We start from the raw sequence: 18,450 nt of genomic DNA on the forward strand, positions 1-18,450 counted from the left end.
ACAAGCCCCCACAAAATAATCACATGTATATGTAGCACCACCACCTTCAGTTTAGAGGGGGGACAATTTGTCCAGGGCTGACAAATCATATCTCATTTAAAAGAGAAAAATAGTAGAGCTGGGACGTGAACCTGCAGGAGGCTTCTGAGATCCCCCTCGCTAGATCACCCTCCTGCCTTTGTTAGATGGTCCTGCAAGCACTCCATGAGTAATGCTGCATCTTTTGCATTTATACAAATACACACAGTGTGAAGGAATGACAGGGCACTGTCTGATGACTGTGTTCACCAACTAGACACGGTGTGAGAGACACTGCTGCATGTACTGCTCTGCTGGTTGCTTCTGGACTACAAAACAGAGGCTCACAAATCACACAGAGGAATTGAATGATACTTTTATATTACAAACAGGAAGCTGCCTGCCTATACAGACAAGCACTGTGACTTTTTATATCAGGATTTGTCACATTCTACATTCCTCAGAGCCATGCATACAGCAGTGAGGCTGGCAATAACTGTTCCACCCAGCAGAGTCTGTTTTGTCCATGGACATGGATATTTAGGAGGGAAGGATAATTCTGTGCCCAAATTACTAAGCAAGATTCAGTTCCCCGGTCTGCTTTACACTTGCTGAGTGACTGTTTAGCTGCTTCATTCCTTAGTTCTTCACCTGGAAGATGGAGGTAATTAAAAAAACCCAAAGGGATTTCTGAGGCATTCAGAGTGTTGAGTGAGGGAGACCACAAAAACAAACATATAGAAGAAGAGGTGGCTTGTAGAAGTGGCATGCCTACAAGCCTATGATAGTATATAATGCTATTCTTACAATATTTAGAGTAATACGCTCAGAATTAGGGTGTAGACCTCAATGCATTCAGAAAATAACATGAAGAATCTGTCATCATCAAGTGAACACACTGTGGCATTTTGTCCTCAGCAAGGCAGTCCCTGTGCACTCCTTGCCATACAGGTAAAGGCTTAGTAAAGGCATTTGGAGGGCTGTACACAGTCCATCAGAGACAGCTACCTTATAGACTGAGTTGGGTCTGTTCTGGACATCTTCTGCTCTATAGGAATCTGCTCCCACTTAAAGTGAAGGCTCCAGTCAAACCCTGAGAAGGAAAAAAACGTGTCAAATAGGTTTTGTTACTGTTTTTCTACTAGCTTCAGTGATAGTCTTCACCTTTACATCACAGGCTATCCCTATGTTCCTTCCCTGACCTCCCTCACAGTCTACCCAAAATGGCAAGAGTCTATCCTAACGGAGAAGTCACCAGCTTCTGTCTTGGCATCCTCATCCCTTAGCATTACAGATCTCTGCTTAATTCCACTCCACATCTTCAGGAGAGTGTTTTCAGTGTGAGATATAATTGCATTTTGGCCAGTCTGTCTTATACTTCCCTGTCTGTCAAAGTTATGAGTCTTTAATCAAAGGACTTTGTGGGGTGTCATGTATTCTGGGAACAAAGCCCTGCAGATCACTGTAACCGTCACCTCTTTCAAGACTACCATTTATTTATAATTGGCCTGTGGTGGGTAGTTGAGCACAGCACAGTCACTAACATTATACCACTGTTAAGGGTAGCCACAGAACAAGTAGCCTTTGGCAGGCAAGCAGTGCGGCAGTGAACCCCAGCCACAGAAGAGGGAGAAGAGCACCAGGCACTGTGGGTAACCACAGGAACAGCTGCAGCGGGTTCAGCTGTGAGGAGAGAGGTGAAAATGCTTTTCAGAAGATGCCATGAGATAGTCTGGCAGATTGGAGCAGCAACTGGAAGTGCCTGTCAGACTCCAGTACACAGGTAGCGTAGGAAGGGCATGGTGATATGTTTAATCAGTTAACTAAGCCCTGAAATTGCAAAATGTTGTGACAGTGATGCAAGCTCAAGAGGAAAACACTAGTTGGGTTTTAAATCTGCAAAAGAAAGATCTGACTTTGCAAGTTGCAGGAAAAACAGGACAGAGAACCCATCAGGAAAAATAATCTCTCTGTTTTCTTGGAAAGCTGAAGAAAACATCAATTATTTTTCATGCACCATCCCCCGGGCCTAACTTACACAAGCCATTCATTATACCCACCTCCCCTCAGATCTGCTGATGCTGCCAGGTAGGCAAAATTATCCAGGCTGATAACATCAATGATTGGACTCACCACTCGGGTATAATCCTGAGGGAAAGAGGGAAAGGGAAAAAACATAAAGGAGTCGGGCTTTTCTTGAATGTCTGACAAAGCTGCCAGAGATCAGAAAACACAAAGCTGCACATGTAAATCTTTGTCTGGCTTCTCCAGCACAGTTCTGGTAGCTGAGCAAGGGATCCATGGCCACTACATCCAGACATGGAGATGGTGGGTACTAGCCAGCTGCACGCCATGGATATGGGGAATGGAGCCTGGGACCCCAACACGCAGGAGCGCTGCTAAGAAACACCTCTTTATTTCCTGCCCAAGTCACAGGGTATGAATCACTGTCCCAAAGGTTTTGTGCTTGCTTTTGATATCTATTGACAGCATACCTTCTAGTCAACCATCCTTGAATTAACTCATCATCAGCCTAGAAATGATCAACCCCCTAATAAAGCATCTTCCTAACAAGTACTATGAATCAAGACCCCACACTTAAGGATCATAGTGCAAACTGAAAAAAACTTTATAATATTAAGATATTGGGGGTACTTTATTGGCATTAAGGGGTATAGATATTTACAGTTTTCCTTTGCAATTCTTTTAGTAAGTAGAAGTTGAGATTATAAGAATTTTTCAACATCATGAGGCAGGGCATTGAAGACAGTCTTGTGATACCTAAAATATATGATGAAACAGAGAGCTGGCAATGCCAGAAAGAGCATCTTGTTATCAGATAGCTGCCAGCCTCCATGCCTTTCCTATCAAACCTTCATTTTGTGCCTTTCAATAGTTCCTCCTGCTGTAGCGCACTTGGCCAGGACAGCACATCCTAGGCGAGAGCTATCATTCATGTTTATTCCCCTCTGTGCTGCGATGGCTGCACAGTGAGAGCATGTCTGCCCAACCTGAGCCCCCCCAGCACCCACCTGGCAGCCTGGTGTTTGAGCCACTGCTCCAACCAGTCAGCGCTAGGACTGGGTGGGGCAAGACTGAAATCTGAACTAGAATGCACATCAGAAATGTAGGAAGTAGGTCAGAAATAGGCTGACTTGAAATCTGCTCACTAAATAATACTGGAGTCAGCACCCAAGCTTTTACAACTTAGATCGTTCCCTGAAGAAACTAGTGAGGTTCTTTCTGCTTAGGGACCCCTATGCTGCTGCTGCTGCAGCTTGACTTAAAGAGCAGTAGTAAAGTAAACATTTATGGGCTTCCGAGATGGAGAATTTATTGAGCAGGAATAAAAAGCAGAAGCTTTTAAGTCATCAATCCTGAAGTTTCACCTTCTTCTGCTGCTTCGTATAAAGCCAACCAGACATGAATACAAGGCAGCGTTAGAGCTTCCATCCCTTCTCCTGGGGCCCATTACTCCATGGGATCCTCCTTTCAGAAGAGGCGATCAATCCCAGCCACTTGCAAGGATGGCTGTGACCTCTCCCATCACCTCTCCCCAGTCTGCTCTTATAGCAGAGCTGTAAGTCTCCCCCCACAGCCCTACAGTGCAGTCAGGGTCACAGCTGCTAATATTCCTGTCTCATTTTCACTCTTCCAGCCTCACATCAATCCTTTGCTAAGTGAACCAGCAAAGGGACATCCCTGCACTCACAGGCAGCACCTCTGTGCTAGGAAGCCGCCTGCATGCAGGTGGTATGTGTTGGCAGCTCAGCGGAAGCATTAACGGAAGGAAAATTTTGGTAGTGACAAGGCAGAGGGGAGGGTCCAGCAGCAAGAAAGGAGATGGCAACCATGGAAAAGTTGCACAGTGTGTGCTGCCAAAGTGGCTATCCTATGTACAGGTGGACAGGACTAGGAAGCACAGCACCTGCAGGAGACATGAGGTACAAGTTGGTGGTTCACGTGTTCACCATTGCATCCCATCACTCAGCACCTCCTGCCCTACTACACTGGCAGGAGAACGTAGAAGCCCGTCAGGGATCTCTTGCCCATCTAGGTCAGGCTGTGCCTTCCTCTGTAACAGCCTGCCTGAGGAGTACCTGGGCAGGCTTTGTCCTCACCAGTACTGCTGATGGCATGTGAGGGCAGAGGATTCACCAGCACAAGACAGGCCAGCTCCATCCATCCCAGAGGGGGACGTGGTGCTCACCTCTTTTACTCTCTGAAGCATTGGCTGCAGCCACTCACTGTTGACTTCACAGTGACTGTCCAAGAAGGTGAGGATGTCAGCAGTAGCCACTTCAGCTCCTCGCACCCGAGAGCGAATCAGCCCTACAATGAGGAAAGGACAGCAGAGGAGCAGGAATATTAGGAAAGGAAACAGCTGAGCCTCCTTCAGAAAAAATATTTTGTGTGGCCATTACAGGGGAAGAGCAGGTGGTTCTCTTATATCACACCTCCATCAGGAGCAGAGAGCAGCTTTAGCAGAGCATCCCCTGGGGGACACTGTTAGCTGAGCCCTCCCAGTGCACAAAGAATGACCTGGCCTGTCACTTCTGTCCATGCCACTGAGTTCCTGCTGTGATGACATCCCCCTTCCCTTCCAGTCCTCCCCACAGGTACCTTGCTGCTGCCTGCTCGGTGTCTCTCCCATTAGAGCACCCTGCTGCCTCTCTCACCACTTCCACAGGACCAAGCTCTACTCTCTGCTTGTTGCCTTTCTTACTGCTTATCTGCTTTATTCCCATTTGTCCTTTATTCTGCCCAGCGGTCAGAGATATCAACCTGGCTGTCAGATGTCTCCTTACTTTCTTACACACCATCCCACTACCTGGGATGTTCTTCGTGAACTAAGCAGTGATTCCTGCCTCCCCTTCCAGACCCTCACTCCAGGCCTGCTGTGCACTGAGAACTTTAGAAATAAGCCAGCATATGTGAGTCAAACTAAAGAGCAGCTGGGAAAGTCAGTGTTACCATTTATGCACATAGGAGATATATGAGAAATAACTTTCCTTAATTGTATCTCTTTATGATAGATATATGATTGTTTTTCCTTTCTCCCACATCTCCTAGATGGCTTGTTATCTTGCACTCTGAGTTTAAAAGGACAGGACTTACAACTGCATCTATATTAATAAAGATCTTAAAATGTGGTCCTTGTTCTAGCCAGTGCCTCTGGACACCACTTCTCATTCTTTAAAGTATGAAATGAGAGCCCTGAAGCCTAAGAGTTGATAAGCCAGGTTGTCCCTCCACAGAGCCTCCAAACTAGGATACCAAACCCTTATACTGAAAAAACAAACTGTAACTATAAGAAACAACATGTAAGCAGCTGGCAGGCAAACAGGGCCATGTGGGAAAATCTGCAAAATCTTTGTACCTACAAAGATTTCCACACTCACCTTCTCGCCGGGTGTTTCGTAGACACTTGACCTTTGGGATCCTGGTAAGGAGCTGGCAGTCCTCAGCTTAGGAAAGGCAAAAAAAAACATTTGGCACACATGCATGAATTATTTGGCTTCAACAGAAAGCTCCAATTAACTGTTCTCCTGCTTCTCCATGGGAGGGGAAATTCTGCTTTCACTTAACTTCACATTAATCAGCCTGATGGCCTTAATCCTGTTGTCTAAAGAGTACACAGAAGAGCACTGCTTGCTTGCTGTCCTCCTCAGACAGCTGAGCCTGTGTTTCCTGATACTCTGAGCAGCCAGACCTTCACCCTCCCGTGCTCAGCGTTTCACAAGAACAACGGGGCATGCGCTGGCAGTGTGGCACCGAGCACTGATGAGACAGAGGGACCGCAGGGAGCCAGGGCTGCAAATCACCAAAGTGCCAAGTAAAAGCGAGTCCTGTCATATAAAGTGATCTCATCGGCTCTCTTTGCCTTCAGCGGCTCATCTGGGCATTTCCCACCATTTGTTCTCGAGGCAGTTTCTGCTTGCTTTTATTTAATAAAGGCCACGGGGATATGACCCGCTTCCTTGGGGACACCATTACATTAACACATGGATGCCTAACTGAGGGCTTTGCTGGCAGCTTCCCAGAAGCTCGTGGCATCCCTCATTTACATTGCCCAGGGAAGATGACGGTGAGGAACAGCTACCAGCTCCAGCCCAGGTGTACCAATGAGCACTGGGTCTTTAGTCCTCTATTATCCTCTCTCTATTCCTGCTCTAGCAGAGGTCATAGGAATAACAATTTATAACTTGCTCTTTTTCCTTGCTCCACCAAGTTCACCCCAGTTTCCATGTTTATTCCATGTTCCTTTCCATGTCTCACACACCCCCTTTCCCGCTGCCATCCTCCCACAGACTGAGTGCTCTGGGGAGAACACAAAGGCCATTAGCCAAAGTGCATCTCTTGGCATGTTTCTGTGCAAGCATTTCCATTCTCAAGGATACATGCAATCTGAAATACTGCTCTTGTGTGGGCACTTTGGCAGCCGCTGCAGCATCCAAGTGAAGTGGCAGGTGCTCTTAATTACAGAGCATCAAGATTTTGCTGGACATCTGCTACAAGGGAAGGCAACACTCTCATCTTGCCCAAGTCAGAACTTCAGGTATGAGAAACCTTATTAAGTCATTCACTCTCTGGGAGTGGTGCACATCACTCTGACTGTAACTACTTGCCAGAGCTGACAGACTCTCTGTATCTTTGGAGAAACCGAGGCGGATATTAAAGCAAAGCGTGAGACCTCAAACATGTGCTAAAGTGCCTCCATACAGGTGCCTCAGGGGAGTAGCTGTATCCACAAATATCCAACTGCCAGTGAAAAAATGAGAGCTGTCATAGGATGGAGCTTTTTAAAAATCTTTCTATTTACCTAGGAGCCTAAATGGGAGTTTCTGGTTGAGCCCTGTGCAGGACAGGTACCAGAAATCCATCAGTGTTGATCCAGAACACTTTGGCCATTGAGAATTGACTTTTTAGGTGCTAAATGTGGAACACTCTAGGATTGTCTGGTGGAAGTGCTCAGAAACACTCAACTCCAACAGCTGGGCATGGTTCAGTCCTTATCCAAATCACACTCTAAGGCCCTTGGAAACTTAAATCCCTAATCTCAACATCCACCTTTAAAATTTTTTTTTTCGCCGAAGCTATATAAGTATTTAGCTGCAAAATCAAAAGAGCAATGCTTCCTTACCTCAGCAGGCCAAGGTGGGCATTCTCAGCTATCTGTAAAGTGTTCTGAAGGAGTAATTATCAATTATTACAAGTGGCACACAACTAGATTGTCCTTGAATCTAGCGCACATCATGGGAGAAGCAAGAAGTCTTCTGTCCCCACCACCTCACCACTACTACATAACAGCCAAGAGCAAGAGCAACTGTACAGATGGAAAGAGTCCATAGCCTCCAGTGTGCAGGTCTGGTGGGACTCCTGCAGAAGACACTCTATCCCTGTGCCAAGCTGCAGGAGAAGGTATGGCACTGCCCAAAGCAATAATCCTTCCGCGGCCTCCCACAGGGACACCTGGGATCCCAGGCACATGGAGGCAGGCAGGCAGTCTCGCCCCAGTCTACCTGCAGGACCCCAGGCAGCAATTTTCTGGAGGCTCCATTGCATCCTCATGCTCTCTCTTGGTTTGTAACTACCCACTCTGCTCACACACACCACTGCTACATATATATCTGTGCGAAACAGCTCACAAAATGGTGCATAATGAAACTAGACAGAGATCTCTGGCAACCTGGCCAAAAACGCCAAGCTGACAGAAAGGGAAGACCCAATGGAAAGAAAAGAAAAGGAAGAAGCTCTGGCCTCTGCCATGCATGGACATAAACTAAACACAGAAAAACTCCCTCCCTTTTCTTTTTCTCTTGCATACAGACAAGAGGGAATCTCTGTGAGGGAGGGGGACTGAACACAGCAATCAAAAAGAGAGAAAACAGAAGGGAAGAAGCAAGTGCAAGGGAAATAGGTCCATACTTACGATCTGAGCTGAAGTCATCTACCAAAATGATCTCCTGGATGAGGCTGGGAGGTGTGCGGTTCAGGACACTGCGGGGACCCAGGGAGGAAAAAGACAATCTGTGTGAGCTGCTGTAATAATGACGATGGTAGGACTGATACAAATCTGCTATGCTATGCATTAGAGCAGGAATACCAAACTCCAGTAATGTGGAAGAGGCAACCTTACCCTTGTACCAGGGTTCATTGGCAGGAGCCAAACTGCAAGCAGGAATATCCCAGAGAGCTATGGTATCTCAGCCAGACCTTAAAAGGACCCACAGCTAGGAAGCTGACTGCAGGACTTACCTGGAGGCAGCTAGCAAAGGATGCTGCAGCATGCTCTCTGCCTCTAAACAGAGAGGCAGAGGAGAGCATCACCTGCCCCAAGGCAGCCAGGAGGCAGTTCCCATCTGCCAGGCTCCGGGCAAAGCTCATCACTGCCGGGAAGTGGAAAGAGAGCTGCCACTTTCCCCAGCAAGGAGCTCTGTCTCAATGCCACAATGAGGCCTGCTGGGGCTTTCTCAGCGATTCCCTTCTTTGGGAGGAAGGCAATTTGCTTTGGCAATATTCTGGATCTGGATTTTTTTTTTTTTTCTTCTTTTTCTTGTTACTTGTCTTTCTTTCAAACCAGCCTCACACTTGCTGAGAGCATCCCCCTTTCCTCAGGCTGGTTGCACCATGCCCCACAATACCCTCGGGACTGCAGTGGGTTTGTGTCTGCAGGCCACAGGGGCTTTCACACACAAGGAGAAGGGATAAAAGCTTCTGCCCTCCTCAGAGGTCAATGCACTCTGGTACCCTGGAGTCAGAACAGTTTGATTCTGACCTCTTTGTCCCTCTCATTTGTTTCAAATGCTTGAACTAATTTTCCATGACCTTCTTCAAGCCCCTCCCCTGGCTTTACTACAATCACTCAGCATATTCCCCCTTCGAGCCTCCTTCAATGCCTCTACGCACAGGCAGGTCCTCACTGCCTTCAACAAGATCACTCAGTAACACTTAGGCACCCCAATGAAGAGGACAGTTATGCAAACTTAATATTAAAAACAGAGGTAAACACTGTCCTAGTTCTAGCAACCTGTCTCATTTCAGTGGCACCCGCTCTTCTGATTTCAGCAATTCTGGAGAAAGATTGTTGGCTTTTTTTCTTTTTTTCTTTCTTTTTTTGTTTTATACAGGAAACACACAACAAGAGTAATCCCATTCTCCCAGGAATGGAGCTGTAGAGAAATAAATTACCATCTTGCCAAGCAGCATCACTGATGGCTTTGCATACAGAGCCAAAGTTTCCTCAGTTTGGGAGAGTTTTCTGCTGTTTCACACAGCAAAATCCTGACTGCTCTGCTGCTCAGTATCACATCCCACTCTATTTCAGATTTACGCTGCTTCATATGTCTCTGAGAGTATTTGTATTTTGAGCTTATATGTCCCTAGATGACTGAGCTTGCATTTTTCAAAGCTGAATCTCATTTGCTTCTCTTGGCTCATACCTCTCTGGATCCTTTAGCATGGTGGGGTGGGAGGTGGGGGATGTTCCTCTTTGCATTTATAAGTGCAGCTTCTCCCAGCATAGCTGTCATCTGCATATTTCACAGACAGGGTTGCCTTGCGCTGAAATTCTTGTCTGTGCAAACTCAATGCAAAACATAACCGATCCAGACAGGCTGCATCCTGCAGTATAATGGCTGTAAAAAGGTATTCTACACTTTCTCCCACTAGCCTGACTATTAGTAATGCTCACATTTTCTCCACAACTTTCAGGTCTTCCAACTCAACATAACTGGGAAAAAAAAAAAGCACTTTGTTCTCTCTTCCTCACCTGTCCACTGATTCCCCAGTAGCAAGAAAACACTCCTCGAGGAGTTCTCAGCTCACTGTTCAATGCCCAGTTCTTCTCTTAGCTCTGCAATAATTTGCTGTGGATCCTTGGGAAAGGTACTTAATCTTCTTTGCACTTTGTCTTGCCTGTCTTTTTAACAAGGAACACAGTAATCCTAGTATTTCTCTTCAGTGAGGTGCCAAGACTGGCATGACAATCAATTACTTTTACGCACAAAATATATTATTAGGATTCCAAAATCCAAATGACAATTGCCTTTTACAGCAGAAACACAGACTGTTCTCCCTTCATCTCATGGATTCCCTACCTCCTTTGTCTTTTCTCACAGCTTCCTTCTTTCAGTATCAGTGTCCTTACTCGGCTGCATGTCACCACATCAGCATTGCCAATGAGTTTCTCTCCTCTGCTGATATGTCCATCCCGCATCAGCTCACAATCTCGTTTATTCCGGATGTTAGCAGAGGAGCATCTTTTTTTCCTTTGCTCTAAAATAATCTCCTCTTTTGCCATTATTTAAATTGTCATTGTAATGAGTTGCTATACCAAATGCTCTAGCACTGCAACAGCATGTCATGGTTTAACCACAGCCAGTAACTAAGCACCACGCAGCTGCTCACTCACTCCCCGCCCCCAGTGGGATGGGGGAGAGAATTGGAAGGAAAAAGGTAAAACTTGTGGGTTGAGATAAGAACAGTTTAATAGAAGAGAAAGGAAGAAACTAATAATGATAATAATAACAATAACAAAATGACAATAATAATAATAAAAGGATTGGAATATACAAAACAAGTGATGCACAATGCAACTGCTCACCACCCACTGACTGATGCCCAGTCAGTTCCCGAGCAGCAATCTGCCCCCCAGGCCAACTCCCCCCAGTTTATATACTGGGCATGATGACACATGGTATGGAATATCCCTTTGGCCAGTTTGGGTCAGCTGCCCTGGCTATGTCCTCTCCCAAACTTCTTGTGCCGTGAGAAGCTGAAAAATCCTTGACTTTTAGTCTAAACGCTACTTAGCAACAACTGAAAACATCAGTGTGTTATCAACATTCTTCTCATACTGAATCCAAGACATCACACTATACCAGCTACTCAGAAGAAAATTAACTCTATCCCAGCTGAAACCAGGACACAGCATCCTTTTAATCAGAATTTATACAGGCTCTCTGCATAGGCACTGAACCACTGACAGCTGTTCAAGTCCATTGACTTAAGGCCTGACTATTCACCTTTACATTTCCACCAAAACCAAACAGTCCCTGCAATACTGCCTGATATCAGAAATAAAGAGAAAGAAAGGGACCAGACAACAAAGCAGTTGATTTTCCCTTCTGCAGTAATGGTCACCGCAGCAGAAGTGATGGTATCGCTTAATGACTAATCAGGCACAGACATCAATCACGCAAAGTGCCTTTTGAGTGACAGTTATTTCTGAAGGAGAACAGGATGCCAAGAAAGTAACTGGTTTGAGAGTGACAGCTATGTCCTGCTGAAGACGAGGTATCATGCAGGCAAGCAGCTCTTGACTGACACACATCTCCTGCAGGACCACGCATGCCAGCAACGAGCCATTTGAACTGGCATGTTCACAGGTTCTGTTGGATAGCCCATTTCCCATTTTTTTTTCCCCTACTCCCCTTCTTAGTCTCTTGCTGGATATTTTTAACCAGTTGTCTCCCTCTACACTGAAAACAAATGAACAAAATTTGTTGGAAGGACTCCCTGCATGGGACCAGTAGGATTTGGGGCAGCATAGCCTATTGGTGCACTGGCATGGTCCCTCTGGCAGCTTGCAGGCTGGGCAGCAGGTCCAGCTGCCTGTTGCCTTTATCTAGGGCAGAGGAGGAAAATGGCTGGAGCCCACAGCAGCGGGCAGGCATTCAGCCCATGCTGCCTCTGGGGACCAGGAGGGTGTAAAGGGAACTAGGCCTTAACCCTCATTGTTTCTAAGACTATTCATATCAGACATATAACTAATGGTTAGAGATTTAGATGTGATTAATAGAATGCAGGTGCTTATAAAACAATATGCATAAGCTGCTTATTTGTCCCACGTGTAGCCCTCACCGTGACTGGCTTAAAACCCAGTGAAGCTGAATCAACAGAAAAAGGATCATACATCTTAGACCTAAGACATAAGAATAGATAAGAGTAAGTGATTAACTTTAGAGTAAGATGAATTAATAGAATAACCTGAGTGATTTTCAGAAATTCAAAGGTGATCTTTGATGTGTAAGAAGATAAGCAACTGTGGTGACTGGAGACCTTCTGCCTATGACCACTAACTTCAGAAGAACCAGGACAAGACAATAAGAATCAGTCGAGACAGGAAAATGTATTGGACTTTTGAAACCACTGGAGAATAGAGAACTGAGAGTTTGTGGAAAAACACCAAGAACACCAAGAACTTCTTTTGACAAATCATCAATTGCGTATTGTTTTGTAAAATCATATATATATAGAAGGTGTTTTTGAGTTATTTTTTGCCAATCACTGTGGTGGTGGCCCAACTCTTGAGTTGTTAATAAAACAAACCTAGAGAAACCCATGACTGAAAATTCTTTAACAGAGGGACAAGCAACAAGGTGCTGGAGGGAAGAAGTTATCCCTCCCCACAGTCACTCCTCTGTTTCCCCCTCTCCCTCAAACACAAACATTTCTCCCATCCTCAAGTGGCAATAACAGCACATCACTCCCATTGCTTCCACCCAGCAGCAGAGATCCCAAGGGCAGCAGGGAGAGCTTGGCAACTGCTGAGCTGCCAGATGTGCTTGTGCGAGTCCCTGTGTACACACATGCAGGTGGGTTTAGCAAGAAGGGTCTGCAGATCAGGATCTGGCCCCTACAGCTGCCGTGTTTAGATCACCCCGAAATAAACCGTCTCATCCCTGGGTCACTTCCCAAGACCTTTTGGTACCAGCATTGCCACTTAGCTGAGTTACCTTGCAGAGCTGTCAGAATAACACAGTAAGACACTATCTGGCTCAGGGGAGCGCATTTAGGCTCTCTATAGTTTTAATTTAAGATCAGTTCAATCCCAGTACAATTTTCATATATTACTTCCTAGAATTTCCCAAGGTTTTACAGCTGATTTTTGAGTGCCTAAATTTAGGCACTCAACAGCCAGGCTTGTAAAGATCTCAGGTATGAAAACTTCAACTGGTAGTACATGTTCTACTCGCCTCTAAAAGTTTTCAGCCATAGAAAATTTTGCTCTTAGTGCTGCTTATTTCCATCAGTTGTATTCTTCCACCCCCGCCTCTCTTACAGCATCCCCATAGTGTAATTATGATAACTAAACTTGGGAAAAGGCCCATAATAACAGTGGAATCATATTTAACTTTCACCAGGTGCCTCTCAAATGGTTAATTCAAACTATCTAAATAATCATGCTCTACCTGGCTTAAGAAAGCTCTTATGGATATAGAAATGATGACAGGCTGCAAGCCTGACTAGTCAGCAGGTAAGCAGGCAGTGCAATTTTATGCCTCCTGTTGCTTAATATCACTGTGGTCCTCTGCAGATTCACAGCCAGGTCATAAACCAAACAGAACAGAACAGTCCTGTCCCTTTGATACTTGACTTATCCCAAAGTGCTGCAAGGTAATTACATAGTACTTGGTGCCCTGACTGTGTATGTGAATTGAGTGACAATTATACTCACAGCAGTAACTCAGCCTGGCACATTCAGATGCACTTTGCTGAAAGACAGGACTCTCAGGTTACAGAAAAGGCCTTGAAGAGCACCCTGAAATCTTCAACTCCCTCTATAACATCAGTGTCAACCTGGAAGTGGGACTTAGCTCTATGCCTCTTCTAATAGTGCAGCCATGACCTGACCCTTCACCTCTGTCTATGGTTGTCAAACCTCCCATGCCTCACAGACAAGGCTACTAGCCAATGCTTGGTTACGTGACGCTGCAAATACTGTAGAGCCCAAGAAGAATTCATCCTTCGGGATCCCTCATCAGACAGGGATAAATCATGGACACTTCTGACATATGATGTAAGCAAGAAGTAAATCAATCACATGCACTGGCTGTAAACCATCTGGCAATGAAGATTCCAGCTGTAGCCAGAGGTCTGGGAAGAAATGTCACCCACCCCACCATTCACAGCAGAGTACAGCCAGTTCCTCACAAGAGCACTCCTCCAGTGGCAGCAGGATTGCAGGGACCAATTTGAACAGATGGGTCATCCATTATTCAAGGTCTTTGTGGGGCGCTCTGGGTTGCAGGAGACCACAGCTGAGAGACTGGTAATCCCACATCTTGAGTGCTGTGTCCAGTTCTGGGCTTCCCAGGACAAGAAAAAGTGGGACATGCTGAAGCAGGTCCATTGAAGGACCACTAAGATAATTAAGGGACTGGAGTATCAGATGTATGAGGTGAGGCTGAAAGAGCTGGGGTTGTTTAGCCTTGAGAAGAGGATGCTCAGAGAGGTTGCAGAGTCCTCATCCTTGGAGATCCTAAAAACTGACCAGGCACAGCCCTGAGCAACCCACTCCAGCTGACCTTGCTTTGAGCAAGCCTGCCCTGTTAATGCCTGGCAACACTCATCTGCTCATTAGTACACATCACCTCCATAGGATCTGGATATCAGTTTCTCTCTCTATGCGTTACTGCTGCTCTGAATGTCATCTTCTCTTCATTTTAACTATCATGGCATCTGGCTATTTGATGGGCTGCCTTGAGATTTTCTTAAGGATCCTACTACCATGGTTTCTGAGCACCTAACCATTTATTGTCTGACCTATGATGTACTTGGCAGAAATCTCCTCCCGTTACCCTAGCAGCACTGTGGTCCCAAACAAATCTGCTCATTTTCTGAACAGTGGCTCTGTAGAACTCATTTTATAGTTCAAATGAAAAGGAAATGATAGAGGTAAAAAGGCAAAATGTGTTAATGCAATATATACAGGTCTCTGGAAACACAGTAGCACCAAACCTGGCAGACAGAAACCAGCCTTCTAGCCATGCGGCCAACTTGAAAAAGCCTGTTATTTATTCACAAAGCACATTTCTCCAAGCCCACAGGATCTGTCAGGGGAAGAAGCGGTGATGATGAATAATGCATTCTTGTTAGTTATACCATCAGCTCAACCTTCCACAAGACTTTGAGTTCATCACCTTCTGCTTGAAAGACTTGCAGGCTGTGCCCACTGCCCTCAGTGAGCCAGCCCCAGCTCCTGTAACACATGCCCTAGCAGGGAGCTGGCTGCTTATTCCCATTTATGGAACACAGTCCTTCCCAAGCCCCATCCCTCAGTTGCATCTAGCAACACACAGTGTCCCCTTTGGTCCCCCCTCACTCTTCCAAACCAAGCTCATAAAGACTGTTCCCACCTGCAGATGCAGGCCCAGCAGCCCCTTTCCTGCTCCTAATGATTCCCGCCACAGGGGCTATATAGTGGCTAACTGCAGATATGCTCTGTCTTTGAAGATACGCCCACACTACCAATCCAAGCCCCTGACCTGTCCTAGTGGGCCAGCTCAAGGGCAGATCACAAGCACTTGGGGGATTGCAGCCACCCTCCTTGTCTAACTGCTGGAAAATGCCTAACCCTCCACCAGTGCCCTTCCAGGCACCATCGTTTGGGCCCAGCACCCCTTGCTGAACCCACCTCTTCACCGTGCGGAGCAGCGTAGAGCGTGCCTCATTGTGGAAGGTGATGATGAGGCTGGTAGCTGGCAAGTCTGTGTCATAGCGTACAGAGGTGCACCTGCAACACAGGAGAGCAGAATTGTAAGCCAAACATCACCCACTGCAGCAATGCACCTAGAATTTCTAAAGGAGAAGAGAATAATATGCTAAAGTCAGAAACAGCACAGTTGAGCTGCAGCAAGGGAGGCCTCAGCAGCCCCTGCACCAAGGTTGGCAGAGCTTAAAAAGAACTCTGTGTGTTGAAAGGCAAAGTTTCGAGGCTGTGATACTGTCATGGTTTAACGCCAGCCAGCAACTAAGCACCACGCAGCTGCTCACTCACTCCCCCCAACCCTGTGGGATAGCAGAGAGAATCGGAAAAAAAAAGGAAAACTTGTGGGTTGAGATAAGAACAGTTTAATAGAACAGAAAGGAAGAAACTAATAATGATAATAATAGCAATAACAAAATGACATTAATAATAATAATAAAAGGATTGAAATATACAAGTAATGCACAATACAACTGCTCACCACCCGCCGACAGACACCCAGCTAGTTCCCGAGCAGCGATCCCTCCCAGCCCCACTCCCCCCAGTTTATGTACTGGGCATGACAACACATGGTATGGAATATCCCATTGGCCAGTTTGGGTCAGCTGCCCTGGCTGTGTCCCCTCCCAACTTCTTGTGCCCCTCCAGCCTTCTTGCTGGCTGGGCATGAGAAGCTGAAGAATCCTTGACTTGGTATAAACACTACTTAGCAACAACTGAAAACATCAGTGTGTTATCAACATTATTCTCATACTGAACCCAAAACATAGCACTACACCAGCTACTAGGAAGACAATTAGCTCTATCACAGCTGAAACCAGGACAGATACCTAAATTCATGATGCTGAATGCTGAGGAGGGCACGTGGGTTTTATGGGGAACAAAGTTTCAACATCATGGACTCTAGTCCCTGGATTTGCCTGTGATTCATGTAAAATCTTGTTTATTCATGCATAGGACATGCACATGCTAAGGATGCATGGAGCTGGTACACCCAGGCACTGCTGTATGAAGCACTTCAAACTCTTTGGACGTTGGGCTTTGCAGAAAGGAAAACACTAGCTAGTGCTGTGATCTGCATCAGGGAGCTGCTGAGGTTCAACACAAATACCTCAGCTGGCAATGGAAAGCAATTCCTCCCATCTGACTTTGTAATGTTAGGTACATACATTCATTCCCATATTCAGAACCAAGCACTAACTCAAGATCAGCTTGCACCAGGGCTGCTCATACCCTGTGGAGAACAAGGATTCTTGGACAACAACCCACAGATGTGAATCCTGGATCCAATTCTGGCAGATACTAAGAATGGCAGATTTGGGCTGATCTGATCCTCCAGAGTGTCTGCCTTCTTAACTTCCAGCCAGTGTCAAACAGCAGTCAGTCTGCACTAATTCCCTGCCCCATGAAGAGCCTGCACTTGAAATTGTGGCCTAGTGTTTTTAACAACTCAAGGCCACGCATAGACTGAATCCATCCCAGGAGAGAGTACAATTCAGTTCTTACAGCCACTACTTGTACTTCCACATTTACTTACTATTTTGTTATGGCTATTACTAAACTGTTACTGTTTTTATCATCACATTCAATCTTACTGGTTTATGACTTTTTCATTGCAGTATTTTATTAAGGGGACAGCAGCATCTTACAGCAATTTTCAAACTTATAAAGAAACCTTGATAAAGACTAAAATAGAAAACCTGAGACCAGACAAGAGACATACTACATTTATTATTGTTTCAAAATAACTCCATGATGTAATGGATATAAAATGTATTAAGGCATCAGGAAGTGGAAAAGCAGAAGAGGTTTCTGTGTGTTATTTGGGAAGTCTTCCCAAGATCTCAGCACTATTGCAGCATCACAGAGGACAAGGACAAAGTCTGTGCTTGCAAATTGGCCCTCTCTTTGCTTTGGATCAAAAAACCAGCTACACGCTAGGTCAGAAGGAGCTTGTAGGATGTGGAGTCAAGTACGTCCAAGCTCGGCTTGGGCGCCTGAAGAAAAAGTGACATGTTAGTGACCTATTGACTCCCCGCTCCTTAAACGGGGAGCCAGGTCCGTTTGTGACACAAGGATGGGCTTTCCTCAAACCACAATTTAACTTGTATCAGCTGAAATAAGTCCTCATCCTAAGCTGCCATCCCAGCAACCATTCCAATATTGTTACAAGACAAGGTACTCAAACATAGCTCCCTCATTCCCAAACTGCCACCCCTGCAAAGGGGAGGAACATGGAAATAGGTTTATCTGCTCTAATTATACACTACTTTGGAATCCCCATTGCTGAAGGGAATCCTTGCAAAGCTGGGACTGAAATGGCCATACATTTCTGGGGAATCACATATATGTTGTTCTTCAGACTGAAGTGCATAGATGAGGCTTTTCACAGAAAGCATGCTCTGCGTGTTACCACAGATCAAAATAAACAATAATTCATCTTTGAAGTGAGCTGGTTTTAGGCCAGAACATGACAGCAGATTAACAGAAACCAGCAATTCTGCATGGCAGGGAGACTTGTCAGTAACGCAGGGCATGGGACCGCTGCCTCGAGTCACTAGGAAGCCAAACTTGACTACTATGCTGGGGAACAGGAGCACAAGACTTTGATCTCGCAGCCAAGGTTCTGACTGCTTGCATTCACAAAGCACCCTGATGGCTGTCAGTGCTGGCAGGCTCACAAATCTCCATGTCTCCTGACATCCCTTTTGTAGTTTCAGTCAAGTTAGATGCCTTCTTTCCTGTTCCCAGCAGCTGTGAAGTGTTGCTTTGCAATCCTAGGTAGGGTCTAGGTTCCAGCTCAGATACACAAGCATTTCAGACATGGTTAGTTTCCTTCTGGTTTTTATCCATTGAAGTAGGCTGTTTTACACTACCCCATCACTATCAAACCTGCAGTTTTCACAGTACAACATTATCTTTTTGTACTCCAGAAACTA

The 18,450-nt window shown here is 45.7% G+C and overlaps 1 protein-coding gene across 3 annotated transcripts in view; it reads right to left on the minus strand.

Moving 5' to 3' along the window:
* GALNT16 (polypeptide N-acetylgalactosaminyltransferase 16) overlaps positions 1 to 18,450 on the minus strand; it is an 81,019-nt gene that overhangs the window by 21,577 nt on the left and 40,992 nt on the right. For all 3 annotated transcript variants that reach the window (XM_052782360.1, XM_052782359.1, XM_052782358.1), the window contains 6 exons: positions 15,440 to 15,538; positions 7,952 to 8,019; positions 5,421 to 5,486; positions 4,229 to 4,350; positions 2,079 to 2,166; positions 1,027 to 1,111 (listed from right to left, as the gene is read on the minus strand). In XM_052782360.1, coding sequence (XP_052638320.1) covers positions 1,027 to 1,111; positions 2,079 to 2,166; positions 4,229 to 4,350; positions 5,421 to 5,486; positions 7,952 to 8,019; positions 15,440 to 15,538 — 528 coding nt within the window. The remainder of the gene's footprint in view (positions 1 to 1,026; positions 1,112 to 2,078; positions 2,167 to 4,228; positions 4,351 to 5,420; positions 5,487 to 7,951; positions 8,020 to 15,439; positions 15,539 to 18,450) is intronic.

Source organism: Harpia harpyja, chromosome 3, assembly GCF_026419915.1.
Source record: "Harpia harpyja isolate bHarHar1 chromosome 3, bHarHar1 primary haplotype, whole genome shotgun sequence".
In the NCBI taxonomy this organism is placed as follows: domain Eukaryota; kingdom Metazoa; phylum Chordata; class Aves; order Accipitriformes; family Accipitridae; genus Harpia; species Harpia harpyja.